General features: G+C 46.6%; 1 protein-coding gene across 3 annotated transcripts in view; it reads right to left on the minus strand.

Moving 5' to 3' along the window:
- The window catches only part of SFXN5 (sideroflexin 5), a 226,338-nt gene that overhangs the window by 196,676 nt on the left and 12,393 nt on the right, over window positions 1-17,269 (minus strand). For all 3 annotated transcript variants that reach the window (XM_044663039.1, XM_044663037.1, XM_044663038.1), the window contains exon 2: window positions 11,050-11,118. In XM_044663039.1, coding sequence (XP_044518974.1) covers window positions 11,050-11,118 — 69 coding nt within the window. The remainder of the gene's footprint in view (window positions 1-11,049; window positions 11,119-17,269) is intronic.

Below are 17,269 nucleotides of genomic sequence, written 5' to 3' on the forward strand. Positions count from 1 at the left end.
GGTGCATACATACTGAGCAGTGTTATTTCCTCATTGTTTATACTGCCTTTAATCAGGATGTAATGACCTTCCCTGTCTTTTTTAATCATATCTATTTTTACTTTGGCTTTGTCAGAAATCATAATAGCCACTCCTGCCTTCTTTTTCTCATTTGACGCCCAAAAGATTTTGCTCAAACCCGGAACCTTAAACTTGTGTATGTCCACCCGCCTCATATGTGTTTCTTCTGGACAACATATGGTGGGATTTTGGTTTCTAATCCACTCTGCTATTTGCTTCTGTTTTATGAGCGAGTTCATCCCATTCACATTCAGAGTTATAATCATCAGTTGTGCATTTGCTGACATTTTCGAATCCTCCCGTCTTCCTACCCCCTTTTTCCTTATACTTTTTCCTTTTAAATCAGTGGTTTGCTATTGAGCCGCTATCCCTTATCCCCTCCCTTGATTGACTTCCCTTTCTACCCCCTCCCTTATTTCCCCCCCCTTTTTGTTTTTAAAGGCCTTAATGAGTTCCCTCCCCCTTCTCCCCTCCCTTTTTTTGACCTCCCCACTCCCCTGCTCCCCTTGGTTTATCCCTTCTAACTTTCTCAGAAGGGTTAGATAAGAGTTTTATGTCCCAATGGATAGTATAGCTACTCTTCCCTCTCCAGGTTGATTACACTAAGGGTAAGGTTTGATTATTACCTCTTAATGCTCTCTTCCTCTCCTTCTTATAATAGTATTTGTCCCCTCTCCCTCCCATGCCCTCTTTGTGTGTAATAGAATATCCTATTTTCTTATTCACTCAAGTTTCTCTTGGTGTCCCCTGCTATTCACCCCCACTTTCCCATCCCCCATGTCATCTTAGATTATTTAGTGTTCCACCCTCACCCTGTGAATTATTCTTCTGATTACTATAATAGTGAATATTATAATAGTGAATAGAGTTCACTACAGAGAATTATACATAACATTTCTCTACATAAGAATACAGATAATTAGATCTCACTGAAGCCCTTAAAAAGGCAAATTTAAAAATTATAAGTTTTCTTTCTTTCCCCTCTGTATCTTATTTACCTTTTCATGTTTCTCTCGATTTTTGTGGTTGGATATCAAACTTTCCATTTAGCCCTGGTCTTTTCTGTGCAAATACCTGGAATTCTTCAATTTTGTTGAATGCCCATACTTTCCCCTGGAAATATATAGTCAATTTTGATGGGTAGTTGATCCGTGGTTGCAGGCCCAGCTCTCTTGCCTTTCTGAATATCGTATTCCAAGCCTTGCGGTCTTTTAGCGTGGAGGCTGCCAGATCCTGTGTGATCCTGATTGGTGCTCCTTGATATTTGAATTGTTTCTTTCTGGCTTCTTGTAAGATTCTTTCCTTTGCTTGGAAACTCTTGAATTTGGCAATTATATTTCTGGGTGTTTTCTTTTCTTGATCGAATGTCGCAGGTGTTCTATGAATCCTTTCAATGTCTATATTGCCCTCTTGTTGTAGGACTTCAGGGCAATTTTGCTGAATTATTTCTGTTAGTATGGAGTCCAGGTTTCTATTAATTTCTGGTTTTTCTGGAAGACCAATTATTCTCAAATTGTCTCTTCTAGACCGGTTTTCTTGGTCTGTCACTCTCTCATTGAGATATTTCATGTTTCCTTCTATTTTTTCAGTCTTTTGACTTTGTTTTATTTGTTCTTGTTGTCTTGAGAGATCATTAGCTTCTAATTCATCAATTCTGGCCTTTAGGGATTGGTTTTCAGCTATAATCTTTCGGTTTTCAGCTATAATCTTCTGGTATTCCTTTTCAATCTGGTCATTTCTGAGGTTTCTGAGCCTCACTTTCCAATTGCAAGATCCTACCTTTTAAACTGTTATTTTCTTGCCAGATCTCTTCCATTTTCCTCAAAATATCAGTTTTGAACTCTTCCATAGCTTGTGAGGAGTTTTCCTTATTTGAGGAGGGTCCGGATGCTTGTTTGTTCTCCTCCTCTGTTTGCTCGGTTGTCTGGATTTTCTCTGTATAAAAGCTGTCGAGTGTTAAAGACTTCTTTTTCTTGTTGTTAATCTTTCTCTTCTGAACTTCCTGAGACTGGGTAGCCATGGTTAGCCCAGCAGCTTCTCAGGTTTATCCTCGCGCTCAGGGTCTGTCCGCAGTCAAGCCCCCTGGTGGACCCCCTTGCTTGATCCTCTGCTGGAGGTTTTTTTACAAGTCTCAGGGCGCTGCTTCCACAGTCGTATACCTGCGTACGCTGGTTCCCCACTCAGGGTTTCAGAGATTTAGCTCGTGGCTGTGTCTGCCTCCACCCAAGCCTCCGCGGAGCCTGAGCTCTGAGCTAGCCTGAGCTCTGCTCCAGCAATCTGCGCCATAAGCCCGCGCTCAGATTTCGGGTGCGTTCTTTGGCTTTTTGGAGTCCCAAATCTTGCTGCTCTCAGGAACAGGCCCTGGAGCTGCCAATGACTCGATGGGTGCCCCAAACTTGCTGTATTTCTTTTTATCTGGCTTCAGCGCTATAGGTGGTGTATGTGGAGGGGGTGAGGGTGGGGTGGTTGCTCAGCCCGCGATTTAGTGAGAGCTGTTTCACCCCTTTATAGCATGGAAATGCCTCGATTCCACGTACCTTCCACGCTGTGCCCTGTTGTGGGGTTCCTCCGTTCGTCTGGACTTGTTTTTATGTCCCCTTGAGGAGTTTTGTGTGTTTCGGTCAGGAGAGGTTAAGAGCTGCTTCTTACTCTGCCGCCATCTTAACCCGGAACCTCCAATTGGTTTTTAATCTATGTTTCAAAGGCCTTTTACTGAAGGTAATTTTTATTGAATTATGATCTGAAAAGAATATATTTGTTATTTCTGCTTTTCTGCATTTGGTGGTGAGGTTTTTATGTTCTAATACATGGACAATTTTTGTGAAGGTGCCATGTACCACTAAGAAAAAGATATTCCTTTCTATTCCCATTCAATTTTCTCCAAAGGTCTATCAATTCTAGGTTTTCTAAAATTTTATTCATCTCCTTAACTTCTTTCTTCTTTATTTTTTGGTTAAATTTATCTAGCTCTGAAAGGGGAAAGTTGAGGTCTCCCATTAATACAGTTTTATTGTCTATTTCTTCCTGTAACCCATTTAACTTTTCCTTTAAGAATTTGAAAGCTATATCGCTTGGTGCATATATGCTTAATATTGATACTGCTTCATTATCTATAGTACTTTTTAGCAAAATGCAGTTTCTCTGTTTATCTCTTTTACTTAGATCTATTTTTGCTTTTGCTTTGTTTGAGATCATGATTGCTACCCCTGCTTTTATTTTTAAAACAACTGAAACATAATAGATTCTTTGCCAACCCTTACCTTTATTCTGTGTGTCTCTGCTTCAAGTGTGTTTCTGGTAAACAGCATATGGTCAGATTCTGTTTTTTAATCCACTATCTGCTTCCCTTTTGAGTTCATCTTAATCATATTCATAGTTATGGTTACTGTGCATTTTCCTCCATCCAATTTTTCCTTACTTATCCTTCAACAGCTCTCTCCTTTGACCCTGTCCCTCTCAAAAGTCTGCTTTGGGGGGCATCTGGGGGGCTCAGTGGATTGAGATCCAGGCTTAGAGATGGGAGGACCTAGGTTCAAATCTGGCCTCAGACACTTCCTAGCTGTGTGACCCTGGGCAAGTCACTTGACCCCCATTGCCTAGCCCTTACCACTCTTCTGCCTTGGAGGCAATACACAGTATTGACTCCAAGATGGAAGGTAAGCATTTAAAAAAAAAAGACTGCTTTGCTTCTGACCACTGTCTCCCCCAATCTGTCCTTTCTCATCACTCCCGTTTTATCGTCACCTCCCTTCCTACCTGCCTATAGGATAAGATAGATTTCTATACCCAAATGAGTGTGTTATTCTCTCTTTGAGCCAATTCTGAGGTCCAAGCATTACTCATCACCTACCCCTTTCCCTCCACTGTAAAAGTTCTTCCTTTCACATCTTTTATGTGAAATAATCTGCCTTATTCTACCTCTCCCTTCCCCCTTCTTCCAGTGCTTCCCTCCTTTTCACTGTTTAATATTTTTTAATCAACTTTTACCCATGCCCTCTATGTATATATATATGCTGCTTCTAACTGTTCTAATAATGATACAATTATTAGGAGTATCATCATCATTATCATCTTCCTATGTAGAAATGTAATTAGCCTTTTTGAATTGCCTCTGTTCCTCTTTCATGTTTACCTTTTTATGCTTCTCTTGAGTGGTATATTTCAAAATCAAATTTTATATTCAGTTCCAGTCCTTTTTCATTGAGAATGTTTCTAAGTGGTATATGCTGGTGATGGAATACTATTGTGCTCAAAGGAATAATAAACTGGAGGAATTCCATGTGAACTGGAAAGACCTCCAAGAAGTGATGCAGAGCGAAAGGAGCAGAACCAGAAGAACATCGTACACAGAGTCTGATACACTGTGGTAAAATAGAATGTAATGGACTTCTGTACTGGCAGCAATGCAATGACACAGGACAGTTCTGAGGGATTTATGGAAAAGAACGCTACCCACATTCAGAGGAAGAACTACAGGAGTGGAAACACAGAAGAAAAGCAACTGCTTGAACACATGAGTTAAGGTGGACAGGATTGGGGATGTAGACCCGAAACTATCACACCAGTACAAGTATCAACAATTTGGAAATAGGTCTTGATTGATGACACATGATAAAACCAGTGGAAATGTGCACCAGCTTGGGGTGGTGGAGAAGAAGGTTGGGGGGGGGGGAAAGTAAGAGCATAAATCATGTAACCATGTTAACTTTTCTAAAAAATAAATATATATAATGTTTCTAAGTCTTTTATTACACTGAATATCCCCTCTTTCTTTTTTTTTTTTAACCCTGAAGGATTAAATTCCAGTTTTCTTGGTAAATTGTTCTTGGTTGTAATCCTAGCTCCTTTGACCTCTGGAATATCACATTCCAAGCCCTCTAATTCTTTCCTGTAAAACCTGTTAAATCTTGTGAGATCCTGACTGTGGCTTCATGATATTTGAACTGTTTCTTTCTGGTTGATTGCAATATTTTCTCCTTGACCTGGGAGCTCTGTAATTTGGCTATAATATTCCTGGGAGTTTTCATTTTGGGATTTCTCAAGGAGTGAGACCATTTTTTTTTTTAATCTTTTTCTCTTTGGTTCTAGGATATCAGGGCAGGTTTTTTTTTTTTATAATTTCTTGAAATGTGAAGTGTTATATTGAATCTCTGGGAGCTAGGAGTTCACACTGTGATTGACAGGTGGATCAGTTGGATGTCAGAATGTTCCCAGAGAGGCATGCGGACAGGAGAGGGCAGTTGGCCCAGCGGGTGTATAAAACCACCCTGGTAGCCCTGGCAGAGGTTTTTGGTTCTTTCCCTGACCCTGAGACTGGAGATCAGTGGAACCTGGTCTTGTGGGATTGAGACTTGCAAACTCAACCCTGCAAGCTCCTCCTGTTTGCTCCTGTGCCATCAACAACCTGTACCAGACCACCATCTCTGATTCTACTGCCCCTAGATATTAGGAAGTCAATCATCTTAGTCATCTAGGTGTCCCAGGGCCCAGGAGGGATCCAGGAAGTGGGTAGGAGAAGAAGAAGAGGGTGGTAAAGGGTGGATATCTCAACTGGTTAGGCTTATCATCTAGTGAAGAAGAAGCAGAAAGATTATACAGCAGTTTGCCTGCTCTGGTGTGGCTCTGGCCAGGCTGTACCAGAGAGAAGCTAATCATCTTAATTCATTCATTTGCCTACAGTTTAGAGATTCATCAGTATCATTTTAAATTAGGGTCTCCCATTACCTCTATCCCATACCATTATCTTTATTTGCCAAATACATTCAAAGTTTTAAAGTACCTTCCTGAACTGATTGTTCAAAGCTTATTTGGGAAGGGAGACACGCAGTCAGATTCTAACGTTACCCAGCTAAAGAGCCCACTAAATAATATCAATTAACCCCAGGTGGGTCCTGAAGGGATACCATCCATTGACCTAAAGGATCCTGCCTGGGCAACTGTTATAAAGGAGAGAGGTGTCATCCTATCCTCTCTCTATACTCCATCTACATCTACATCTAATAGATAGGAGTAGTGTCTTTTATTATAACAGAAGTCTAGAGTTTTTTGAACATGGCTTTCAGGTAGTCCAATAATTCTTAAATATCTCTTCTTAATCTATTTTTCAGGTCAGCTGTTTTTCCAACAAGGTATTTCACATTTTCTTGTAGTCTTTTGACTTTTGTTTTATTGTTTCTTGATGTCTCATGGAATCATTAGTTTCTACTTGCCCATTTCTCATTTTTAAGAAATTATTTTCTTTAATGAGCTTTTATACCTCCTTTTCCATATGGCCAATTCTGCTTTTTAAATTCTTTTCTTCAATGAATTTAAATTTTTGTGTGTGTGTTGACCTCTGACTGGCCAGAACTGTATTATTTTTCTTTTTTAATTTATTTATCTAATTAGAATATTTTTCCATGGTTACATGATTCATGAATTTTTTTCCACCCCTCTTCCCTCCTTCCCTCCCAGAACTGACAAGCAAATCCACTGGGTTTTCAATGAATTTTTTTATCTCTTTCTATTAGGCCAATTCCATTTTTTAAGATGTTATTTTTCTTCAACATTTTTTGCAACTCCTTTATCAACTGTGAACTCTATTTTCATAATTTTCTTTCATCACTTTCATTTCTTCCAATTATTCTTCTACTTCTCTCATTTGATTTTTTAAAATCCTTTTTGACATCTTTCAGGAATTCTTTTGGGGCCTGAAACCAATTCACATTTTTCTTTGACACTTTGGTTTATGGCTGTTGACTTCATTGTCTTCTTCTGAGTTTGTGCCTTGATCTTCTCTGCACCATAATAACTTTCTACAATAAGGTTATTTCTGTTGTTGTTGCTGCTCATTTTTCCATCTTTTTCTTTGACTTATAACTGTTAAAGTTGGGCTTTGCTCCCAGGGTAGAGGGGGAACTATCGCAAACTTTAGGCCTTTCTTGCTGTTGCTCAGACAGTGGTTACAAGGTCTGCTCCTGCACGTCCGCCGCTGCCTCCTTGGGACACCTCTCCCAGCTGCTCGTGGCCCAGCTGGCCTTGGCCAGCCTCTGGACAACAGCCCCAAGGGCCACAGGGCTATGACCACTGATGCCGGGCTGGGAGAGGGAAGAGCTGGGGTGGCTCCCCCACTCCCAGCCCCCGCGGACCCAGCCAATACCACAGAGCTAGCTCTAAGGGTCTGAAGGTTTCCAGTTCTTCATGGATTGTATGATCTAAGGAGAAGTGTGTGGTCACTGCTTTCCTGGACTGTGTTTTTGTCTGTGTGCAACCATAAGCATGCCTTTTCACCCTGGAACTGTGACCAGGATCCCTGCACCCCTGTGGCTGCAAGTGCTAGAGACTCAATGCTGCTCTGAGATTGGGGGCTGCCCCTTGGAACTGCGTGTGGGCAATGGAACAGTCCTGCAACTGGGCCCGAAAAGGGTCCTCTGTCATCTTCTGGCTGGTTTTCTGAATCTCTTACCTTCCTCCTGAAGCTGCTGCTGTTACATGCATTGGAGATAACAGTTCATAGACAAATGGATGCTGTTTTTGGAATCACTTAGTATTTTTTTTCTTTTCTCCCTGAATTTATTTTTAATTTTCTTATTGCTTTTCCTGTTATATTTAAATAGAATAATTGATTTTTCCCTTTTTTCTCATTTCTTATACTTAAAGTACATATAATCACTATTAATCTTTTTTTATTTTTTGCAGTGATAGAATTTTAATACATAGTTGATGTAATATTAATGCTTACTCACAAGGCTTTAGACTTTGGGAACCTGCCATGTATTGTTAAATGTTATGGGACTGTGATTAATGCTTCTGTCTGATTCCAGGAGAAGGAAACACAAGAGCCATTAAAAAGTGCTAAGAAGGCACAAGGTCCTGGAGACTGACGGACCAATCCCATTGGGACTGATGAGAAAAACTGCACAGTGCCAAGGAGCACAAGGTCAAAAAAACCATACAAATACAGGTGGGATTGAGGTACTCCCATGCCAATACTAAGGACTTGAACTCAGTGTAAGACTCGAAGCTGCAACGCTTGACATATGTTAAGACGTAGGACTCTTCGAACTACACTGCCAGTCAGGTACCAAAGGTTGGCCATCATCCTGGCTCAATCCTATATTCCTGAGAGTGAAGGTAAATCAGACCAGGGAATGACAGACACTTCCCTTGCACATAAATCTGGTCCTTTTTTCTCTCCTATAGAATGGCAACTTCCTGTAGTCTTGGCTGCCAATGGGTAAGTGCCATATTACTGCATTTTGTTCCACAGACTAGTAGGATGGAAATTATATTAATTGGACCCTAATACAAGGGCCTGTTATGAATTTATTTTTGTTTTCTTCTATTTGCTTTTCTTTTTATGTTTTTGTTTTTTCTTTTGAATTGACTCATATAACCCCATAACTCAACCATCTATCCTGAGATAATCTGGGTGTTTCTTTTTTAAATACCCTCTTCAGGGGGGATCGTATTTTTGTAAAATCCAAGATTTAATTTTTTGTTCGAGAAAAATTCTCAGGGAAAGAAGCTTGCTGACTCCTTAATCCAGAGAATGAAAAGTTTGCAGAAAGATGCCTGAAGAATCTACATTGCATCAAAAGATCCAGAATGAACTTTGGGGTACAATTGATTGAACTGATGGGGTTTGAACAGTTACTTTGAATGGACATTTTATGCCAACAGGGGACTGCCCCCAATTGGTTTTTTTGTTAATGCGCCTAGAAAAACATTGGTTTTCTGTTCTCTCTCTTCCATTCCCCTCTTATCTCTAACTATTGTAGTGAGAAGACCTTTGTGGGTACAAGGTGATTATGTTAAGTAATCACTTGGGGTAACTAGGCACCCAAGAATCATCAGGGGGGATTGTGTAAATGGAATTAGCTCATCCTCATTCATTGTTTAGACTGTAGCCATCAGAAATAATGTCAACCCACCCAACTTAGAATTAAGTGGGGAGGGGAAGATCAGTTACCCACACGTGATAGTAAGTAACAAATCAAAAACAAGGGAGTGCCCTTTGGGCAGTCCAAAACAGTGTTGAGGTTGCCATTTGCCCACTTGAAACTGGAGGTGGACGCAAGAAGTGACGAAAGCTGCTACCTTTTAAATATGATGATAACTTCCTGTGGGGGTGGTTGGCGCTTTGAACTTGGTGTTGAAGTATCTCTGGTGAGACCTCAGACTGCTTCCCTTTGAATTGTCACGTGGGTAAGTTAGGCTGACTCTCTCTCTCTTCCCTTGGCGTTTCTGGAGGCTCTAGCCTCAGGGAGGCCTCTCTTATTGGAGGAGGCCTTGTGGCTAGAAGTCTTGTTTAATTCACCTCTGTGCCCCTCTGCTGAGAATTCAATTTGAGGCATTATTTTAAAGTTGTTCAGAGGAGACTTGAGGAAAGCTCAGGTTGAGTCCTTGCCTTTACTCCACCGTCTCAGCTCTTGCTCCTAGCATTTTCTTTTCTATGGGCTCATATGCCATTCCCTAATACTGTGTTTTAAAATGATGCAGGGAAAACTTCACAGGCAGAGAGGTTCAGATCCAGAGCCAGAAGAGACCCAAGAGATCCTCTAGCCCGGGGCAGTCATTTTATGTATGAAAAGAAATGGAAGTCCAGAAAAGTCAGGGGACTTGTCTCAGGTCACAAAAGTGACAGATCTGGGATTTGAACCCAGTCCCTCTGACTCTTAATCCTGTACTCTTTCCACTACATCCTAAGTGTGCTGGTCCATAGTTATTAGACTCCATCCTCCTCCTTGTTTGAACAATTGGATAGGATAGGTACCCCCTGTGGCAAGAGACATTGGTGGAGTCTCTTTACTTCAAGTTCCTCTGGAGACCCCTCATGAATTTAATTGCTTTCCTGAGTGGCCCTGTTGAAGCCCCTCCACGGTCCAGATGGGAACCTACCAATGTGTTATAACACCGTCCGGTCCTTGTCCAGGTCCTCCCATAAATTTCCCGTGAAAAATTCATCCAATGACCTGGAAGCCACTCTCTAAGTCCTAACATGAAGTTATAGGCAAGGAGCCCTTAAGTCGCTGTCTCCCCACTGTGATAATGAAATTAAATCTGCCCTGCCCATCCTTAATCTAATCACCAAAGGTGAGAACATCCCCACTTAATTCACAAGTTGGGAGGTCTGTGACTCATGTGTGCTAGAGTGAGTGACGAATCAAAATTTACTGACTGCCTCCTGGGCAGTCCTAAGAAAAGCATCTGTTGTGATTGGACACGTAAACTAAGAGGAAGGCCCAGGAAGTGATGCAAAAGAAGCCCCTTTAAAAGAGAGTTCAGTGAATTCAGCTCTCTCTTCTTGTTCATGACTTGGACCTGGAGGAGCTCTGGCTGGGACCCTGAGACCTTAATCTGACTGTTCTTAAATCTTTCCCTTAGAACCACACGTGATGAGTGAAGAAGGCTGACTACCTTAGCTCCGGAGGGGCCCTTGATTGGGAGAAGCCCTAGTGGCTAAACCCCTTGTTAATTGACTTTTGGGCTCTCTGGCTGGGCCTCTGGAGCCCTGCCAGAGTAAAGCCCAGACTTGAATACAAATCTAGTTCATTAAGCTAGATCTCTTACTCTACCCTCTTCTCATCTCTCTACTTCCACTCTCTCCTATATTTTGTAAATAAATTACTAACATCATTTTAGGATTTAGTATTTATTCAGTTCCTTGGTGACCACACCTTTAAATATTAATATTATTAAATCAAAAACCCCTTTTCCCTCTTACCCACAGCACACAATTGTCCCCTCTTGGCCCAATCCCATCTCCTGGATGGTACCTTTGCACTACCTCTCAAACACACTGAGAAAATAAAAGGTAAAATGTTGATATCTGTACCACCAAGTGAGAAGGAAAAGTAGAAAACAGGCTGGATGATGTCTGGGGGATGGAAAGGCAAGGTGCTGCCCGGGGACAGGGAAAGGACATCCCACAGCCTGAGAATTCTCTGGGGCTGTAAGAGAAGGGATCAGGGTGGGGGGGACTCTCCGGAAAAATCACCATCCACTTACCTCAGTGACAAAGAGAGTCCGGGGATCGATGATGTCCAAGAAATGTCGGAACCGGCCATAGAAAGAAGTCTACAGGGTGGAAAGGAGAACAGGAAAGAGATTAAGATGACTTCTCCCATGCCAAAAACATTTTTAAAAATCCAACCAACGTGCCATCCACATTTTGCATCCCCTTTAATACCACCCTGCCCTCGCCTGTACCGAGGGGTGCTTCGTGGAAGGCGCGTCCTCTCTGTAGCCTGCTGAGCCCACTCTGAACACAGATACTGAGCATCCGAACATGGCAGTGGGTCCCAGGAGGTTGGGAAACTCCTTTGAGATGACCTGCCAACGAGGGCTCCCCCAGCCCTGAGGTGGTAAAGACTGAAAGCTACTGGCACCAAATGAAGCCCTAACCATGTGCCCGGTTCTGTGCTAAGCCCTGGGCATACAGAGAAAGGCAAAAAGACTGACCCTCCCCTCGGGGAGCTCACTTTCTGAAGGGGAAGATGAGAGGTGAGAAAAGAAACATTTAGGGCAAATGGAAGGTCCTCTGAAAGGGGAGAACAGGAAAGCTTTTCTGGAGGAGGCAAGATGTGCGCTGAGTCTTGAAAGAGGCTAGAAGAGAGGGCAGCTGGGTGGCTCAGTGGATACAGCCGGGTCTGGAGACAGGAAGTCCTGGGTTCAAATGTGGCCTCAGATACTTCCTAGCTGGGTGACCCTGGGCAAGTCATTTAACCCCCTAATTCCTAGCCCTTACTGCTCTTCTGCCTTGGAAGCAATACACAGAGGTGACCTGGGTGTTAGGGGTAGAAGGAAGTGCCAAGAGGCCAGCGTTGCTGGCATACAGAGCCAGGAGAAGCAGGAAAGGACCAGGTTATAGAGTCCTCAATGCCAAAAAGCCTGTGTTGGATTTGGGAGGCAGTAGGAGGCTGGGTGGCATGGGCAGGGCTGCCCTTTAGAAAACCACCCTGGCAGCCAAATGGAGGATGCACTGCAAAGGGGAGACCCATGCAGGAGGGCAAGCAACCAGGTGACATCCACTCCCCTAACTGGCTGCGCTGGGGACTGTCCTGGTCTCCAGTCACCCCCGCAAGGCCTTTTCATCTAGCATCAATACCTTCCCTCCTTCCTCTCTTCCTTCCCCCATCCTTTGTCTCTGAGACCAGGAGGTCCCTGAGCGCAGGAAGGGTGTCTCCTTCTATAAGTTTAGGGGCTCCCTGAGAGCAAGGGTTGTATCTCTCTCATGAGACCTCCCCCAAAGCCGCCATTAATGGCCAGCCCTGGGCACTACCCACCCAGGAGGGGGTTATTGGATTGGCAAGGAGAGAGGCCGGGGCGCCAATGATGCATTTATCCGGCCAGGCCAGAGATGCCGCACAGCAGCAAGGGAGAGCTATGTGTGAACCCCTCGACAGAGCAGCTCAAAAGAGGAAAGCTCAGTGCCCAGAAGGCTGGGGCTGAAGCTGTCTGTGTGTCTGTTCCCGTGTTGGTGCGGAGGATGTGAAGAGAGGAGGGAGGCCAGGAAGAGAGAGCTGCAGCCTCAGGGGTCCTGCCATCCTGCCATCCCACCCCACAAGCTCCAGGGTCCCCCCCTTCTTCACTCAGCTCTAGGCTCCAGGACTCTTAAGCCACTGAATTTCTGAGGAGGAAGGTGAGGGCTTTTCTCAGCCCCTCCCTCCTCTATGTGCCCACCCCCCAGCTGTCACAGTCAAGCCCCCCAAGCCCCTTGCTTGGTGCCTCTCTTCAGTCTCATCCCCCAGCACCCCCCCAAACGCACCCTCCCCGCAGCTCCCCCAAGCACAGCGCTTATTCCAGGGCACTCAGCTGGAGGAGGGAGGAAGCAGGCTGGGATGGGGGTCAGCGGAGACCTGATGGGAATCCAGGCTCCTCCTCGCCTTAGTGTCCTCATTTGCGTGGAATAATGGCCAGAGAAAAGGCCTCCAAGCTGGGAAGTCTTGGGTTCAAGTCAGACCTCCTACATCTATTTTTGGCAGGCTGTGTGGCCTTGGGCAAGTCCCTTCTCCTCTAACAGATCCAGCCAACACTGACCGAAAGACTCTGAGGGACACATCGGCAGGAGGAATCTCCCCGCGGAGACGCGTCCTAGACCAACCTTCTACCTTGGGGGGCCACTGAGAGGGCCTTAAAGCCCTGAGAGATGTGCAACTGCCATCATACGATTTATTATTCCTGCTGCTCGTTAGCCAAAAAGCAATCATTAAATGCCCACCAGACGTGCTGGCATCACCAGGATCTGTCACTGCGCTTAAGCCTCAAGACAAAGCTAGGAAGACTCCGATGGACCCAATCTCCATGGGGCAGGGGAGGAGAGAGGTGACTTAGCCAAGGTCACACAATCTCTCTCCATGGGGTGGGGAGAAGAGAAGTGACTTAGCCATGGTCACACAATCTCTCTCCATGGGGCAGGGGAGGAGAGAGGTGACTTAGCCAAGGTCACACAATCTCTCTCCATGGGGCAGGGGAGGAGAGAGGTGACTTAGCCAAGGTCACACGAGGATGACAATGAGGACCAGCTGCTTCCAGAGGTCTGGGACCACCTCAGACCCCAACAACTCCCTTCTCTGAGATCCTATAGTTTGAATGCTCCAGACCAGGCAACTAACTCCTCTAAGGAGTTTCTTCTCCATGAGCAACTTCCTTCTCCCAGTGGAACCGAGTGACTTGTAGAACCTGGAGTTCTGCACTGGCTAGCTCTCTTCGAAGTGAAGGGACTTGCCCAAGGTCTACAGAGCCTGTCGAGGTAGGGCTCTTCTGCTTTGTTCCGGGACTGCCGCACAGGGGTAGGGGCTGGTCCTGTGAACTGACTGCTAGAGGTATCTCCCCTACCCATGCAGGTCTGTGGCTTCTTGGGGTGGCTAAGAGCCCCCAGAGGTTCTGTGATGGCCAGCATCACCCAGCCAGGACGCCGGGTCTTCTTGGCTGTACCGTACTGGCTGGCCCATCCTGGGCGCTTAAATACGGGGAGAAGTTCAGATTTAAGTACTTGCCTGACAATAAAAGGAAAAGTAGAAGCATCATCCTTTGGGGTGAGGCAGAAGGAGCCCTGGCTCTGATCCCACGGCAGAGGTCAGCGCCGGTCTTTGGGCGTGTTTAGCCCAAGCCCCACAGGAAACAGGAGCCTCCTCGGTGACCAGTGGTCACCTGCCCTGGCAGGGAATGCCTCCGGGCACAGGGTAGTCTGGCCAAGGCCCCCTCACGTTCCCATCTGATTGGTGCGGATCATATCCAAAGGAAAAGCCCTCCAATCACACTGTGGAGAACAGGTAGCTGGCCTTATTACCAGCAAAACTTGGGTTTAGGCCTGATTCTGACAAATATTAATTGGGTGACTCTGGACCGTGCCCCAGGCAACTCTCCAGGACTACAAATTACAAACGATCAGCCCGGGGGATGGAGTTTCCACACTGGGGATTGTGCGCAGTGAAGAAATCACAGATCCAGACCCCACAGCCTCCCCTCCCCAAATCTGCTGGGTATTAAGGCACTGTGTTCAGGATTGAAGATACGAAGGAGAAAAACCCTATGCCTCCAAGAGAGCCCATCTGGCATTTTTAAAGCTCATCTCGGGTTTCGCCCAAACAGAAAAGATCCGTTTCTGAATCCTGAGAGAGAACAGGAGGTTTTCAGCAAAAGGTCAAACAAGTGGCTTTGGGTCAGAGAAGTCTGAGTTCAAATTCCCTCAAATACTCAGAAGGTGTGTGACCTTGGATAGGTCTCTGCATCTCCCTGGGCCTCAGTTTCCTCATGTGTAAAATGAATTAGACTTGATGGCCTCTACGGCCCTTTCCGGCTCTGAATCTTGGCTCCAGCGATCACAGGGGAGCCCCTTCCCCTCCTCTAGATCTGATTCGGGCAAGGGGCCCGAGGGAGCGGGAGAGGGAGGGCACCTGCAGAGAGGAGAACCAAAGGCCCAAGGTACTGCGAAAGACTTCTGAGTCTCTATTTCCAGCCTTTCCCTCTCTACCCAGGAGCAGCTCACGAATGATAGTCTCAAGGAGGGGGAAAAACAAAGGAAAGAAAGGAAGTGAGGCGATCAGTTAACAAGCATTTGTTAAAGGGCTTGTGATATGCCACACACCGGGCTAAGAACAGGAGGAGAAAAAAGGGGGCGAGGGCGGCTAGGAGGCTCCGTGGATTGAGAGCCAAGCCTAGAGAAGAGGAAAGGGCTCTGCCAACCTCCGACTCTGCTCTTCATCTGGAGGAGGTGCAGGAGAAAAAGCAGCAGAGGTGAGCAGCCGGGGGGTGCTGAGCCCGGGGCAGCAGTGCCAAATGAAGAGGCCCTCTGAGGAACCGGCCTAGCTGGAGCTAGAACTGGGGTCCTCACTCGGAGGAGACGGGGATGCTTTACCCACCTGTGTTAGCTGAGGGAAGGAGGACGATGGAGATCCAGAGATGGGGAAGGATGGAGAGGGGATAGAACTGCTGATCCTGGCATTCAGGCCCCTTCCCTCCCAATCCCTGCCAGCCAAACTTTCCAGCCTGCTCTCATTCGTTTCCCGCTCCCAGCTTCTCGGGGCTCCCTTAGCCCTTATTCCTACTCTTTTTGCCTTTGCCCATGCCACTCCCTAAGTCTAGAATGGGGTCCTGCCCTCACCCACCCTTCCTCCAAAGCCACCCCCTCCAGGAAACAAGCTGAAAGGATCCTCAGGTCAGTTAGGAAGGAAAGGAGAGCAGTACCGAGAACCAGGGCTGTGTGATGGAGACGGAGGGCAGGCAGCCGGGGACGGTAGGACCAGAACCCAGGAGGGAAGAGGGGCCCGACAGGCACATTGGTCCCATGAGATGGGACTACAAAAGAGAGATGTGGAGAGAGAAATGGAGGATCTAGAAGAGAACCTTCCAAAGCAACGCTGGCAACTTGAGGGCAGCGCCGGCTTCATTTTCTGACTCCGTGTTCCCCACACCTAGCACGCGCTGCCTGGCGCATTTCTGTTTGGCCTGGGTTTGCCATTTCAAGAGAAGGAAATTCTGTTGGAGAACTACCCTTCAGCCACGCAGGCTGCCCGGCCTCTGAGCTCCCCTCAGAGAAGGGCCTGGGCACTGACCAGCTAAGCAGTGCCACAGTTTCGGGCAGAGGGGGGCATCCATTGTCTAAGGCACCCAGGGTCCGGTCCAATCTGATTAGAGAGCCCAAGGTAGAAGAGAAGAGGGCCCCAGGCAGAGCCTCTAGGGATGCCCCCTCTCTAGATATGGATTCAGTAGGGGAAACTGAGAAAGACCAGTCAGGCCGGTGGGAAGAAAGCCCAGAGCTCAGTGTCTCAGGAGCCGAAGGAGGAAAGAGTATTCAAGAGGGAGGGAGGAGACGCAAGCGAATGAAAATGCTACAGAAAGCTGAGAAACGGCCATCAGAGGAAGCGATGAAGGCAGACTGACTGTGTGGTCACCTCGGAGAGGACAAGCTTTGGCCCAACAGGGGATCAGAAGGCAGAGCGCACAGAGTCCCAGATCCCAAAGGAAGATGAAGGAGGTGGGGCCCAGGCAGGGTCAGGCGAAGAAGCAGGGAGCACCGGAGGCTGGATGGGTGGCCGGAGAGGAATGGGCTGGGGCTGAGGGTTTGGACGATTCTTTCCCCCTTGGCGGTGGGGGAAGGGGCGGCAGCGGCCACACAGGGATGGAGAAGAGCTTCAGGGTGGAGGGAAGGTCTTGAAAAGTGGAAGAGCCCGGAGCGTCTTTAAGCGCAGGGAAGGAGCCGGTCCACGCAGCGAGATGGGAGAGAAGGGGAGAAGGGGTGCAGGTGGGGGGCAGATGGCGCTGGACAGCTAACCTCCAGGGCCCAGATTTTGGAAGATCTCCACGGAATGAAGGCCTGAGAAGTTTCGGCTTGATTCACTGCTAGTTACCAGAAGGCGGCTTCTCCCGTCCTGGAAGCTCCGTGGGCTCAGGAAAACCCAAGCTCTGTGCCTGGCAGGAGCCGCTTACAGGTGGGACCTCCAAGGGCCGGGGACAGAAACACGAGGGAATTCCCTGACTAACATGGGCTGCCGGGCCACATTCACTCGGTGGAGGCCCCTTTCTAATTGTTCCCCTCAGGTCTCCAAGCACGCAGGAGGTGCTTTAAAAAAAAGGAAAACCCCCTTTACCTTCCAGCTTAGAGTGGATGCTAAACATCTGTGCCGAGGCAGATGAGCGGTAAGGGCTAGAGACTGAAAGGGAGCCACGGAGGGTTCCGGAGCAGGGGAGGACCCCCAGTATCCACTTCAGGATTATCTGGTCCGGA

The sequence above is a fragment of the Gracilinanus agilis genome, chromosome 2 (genome assembly GCF_016433145.1).
Source record: "Gracilinanus agilis isolate LMUSP501 chromosome 2, AgileGrace, whole genome shotgun sequence".
Classification (NCBI taxonomy): Eukaryota; Metazoa; Chordata; class Mammalia; order Didelphimorphia; family Didelphidae; genus Gracilinanus; species Gracilinanus agilis.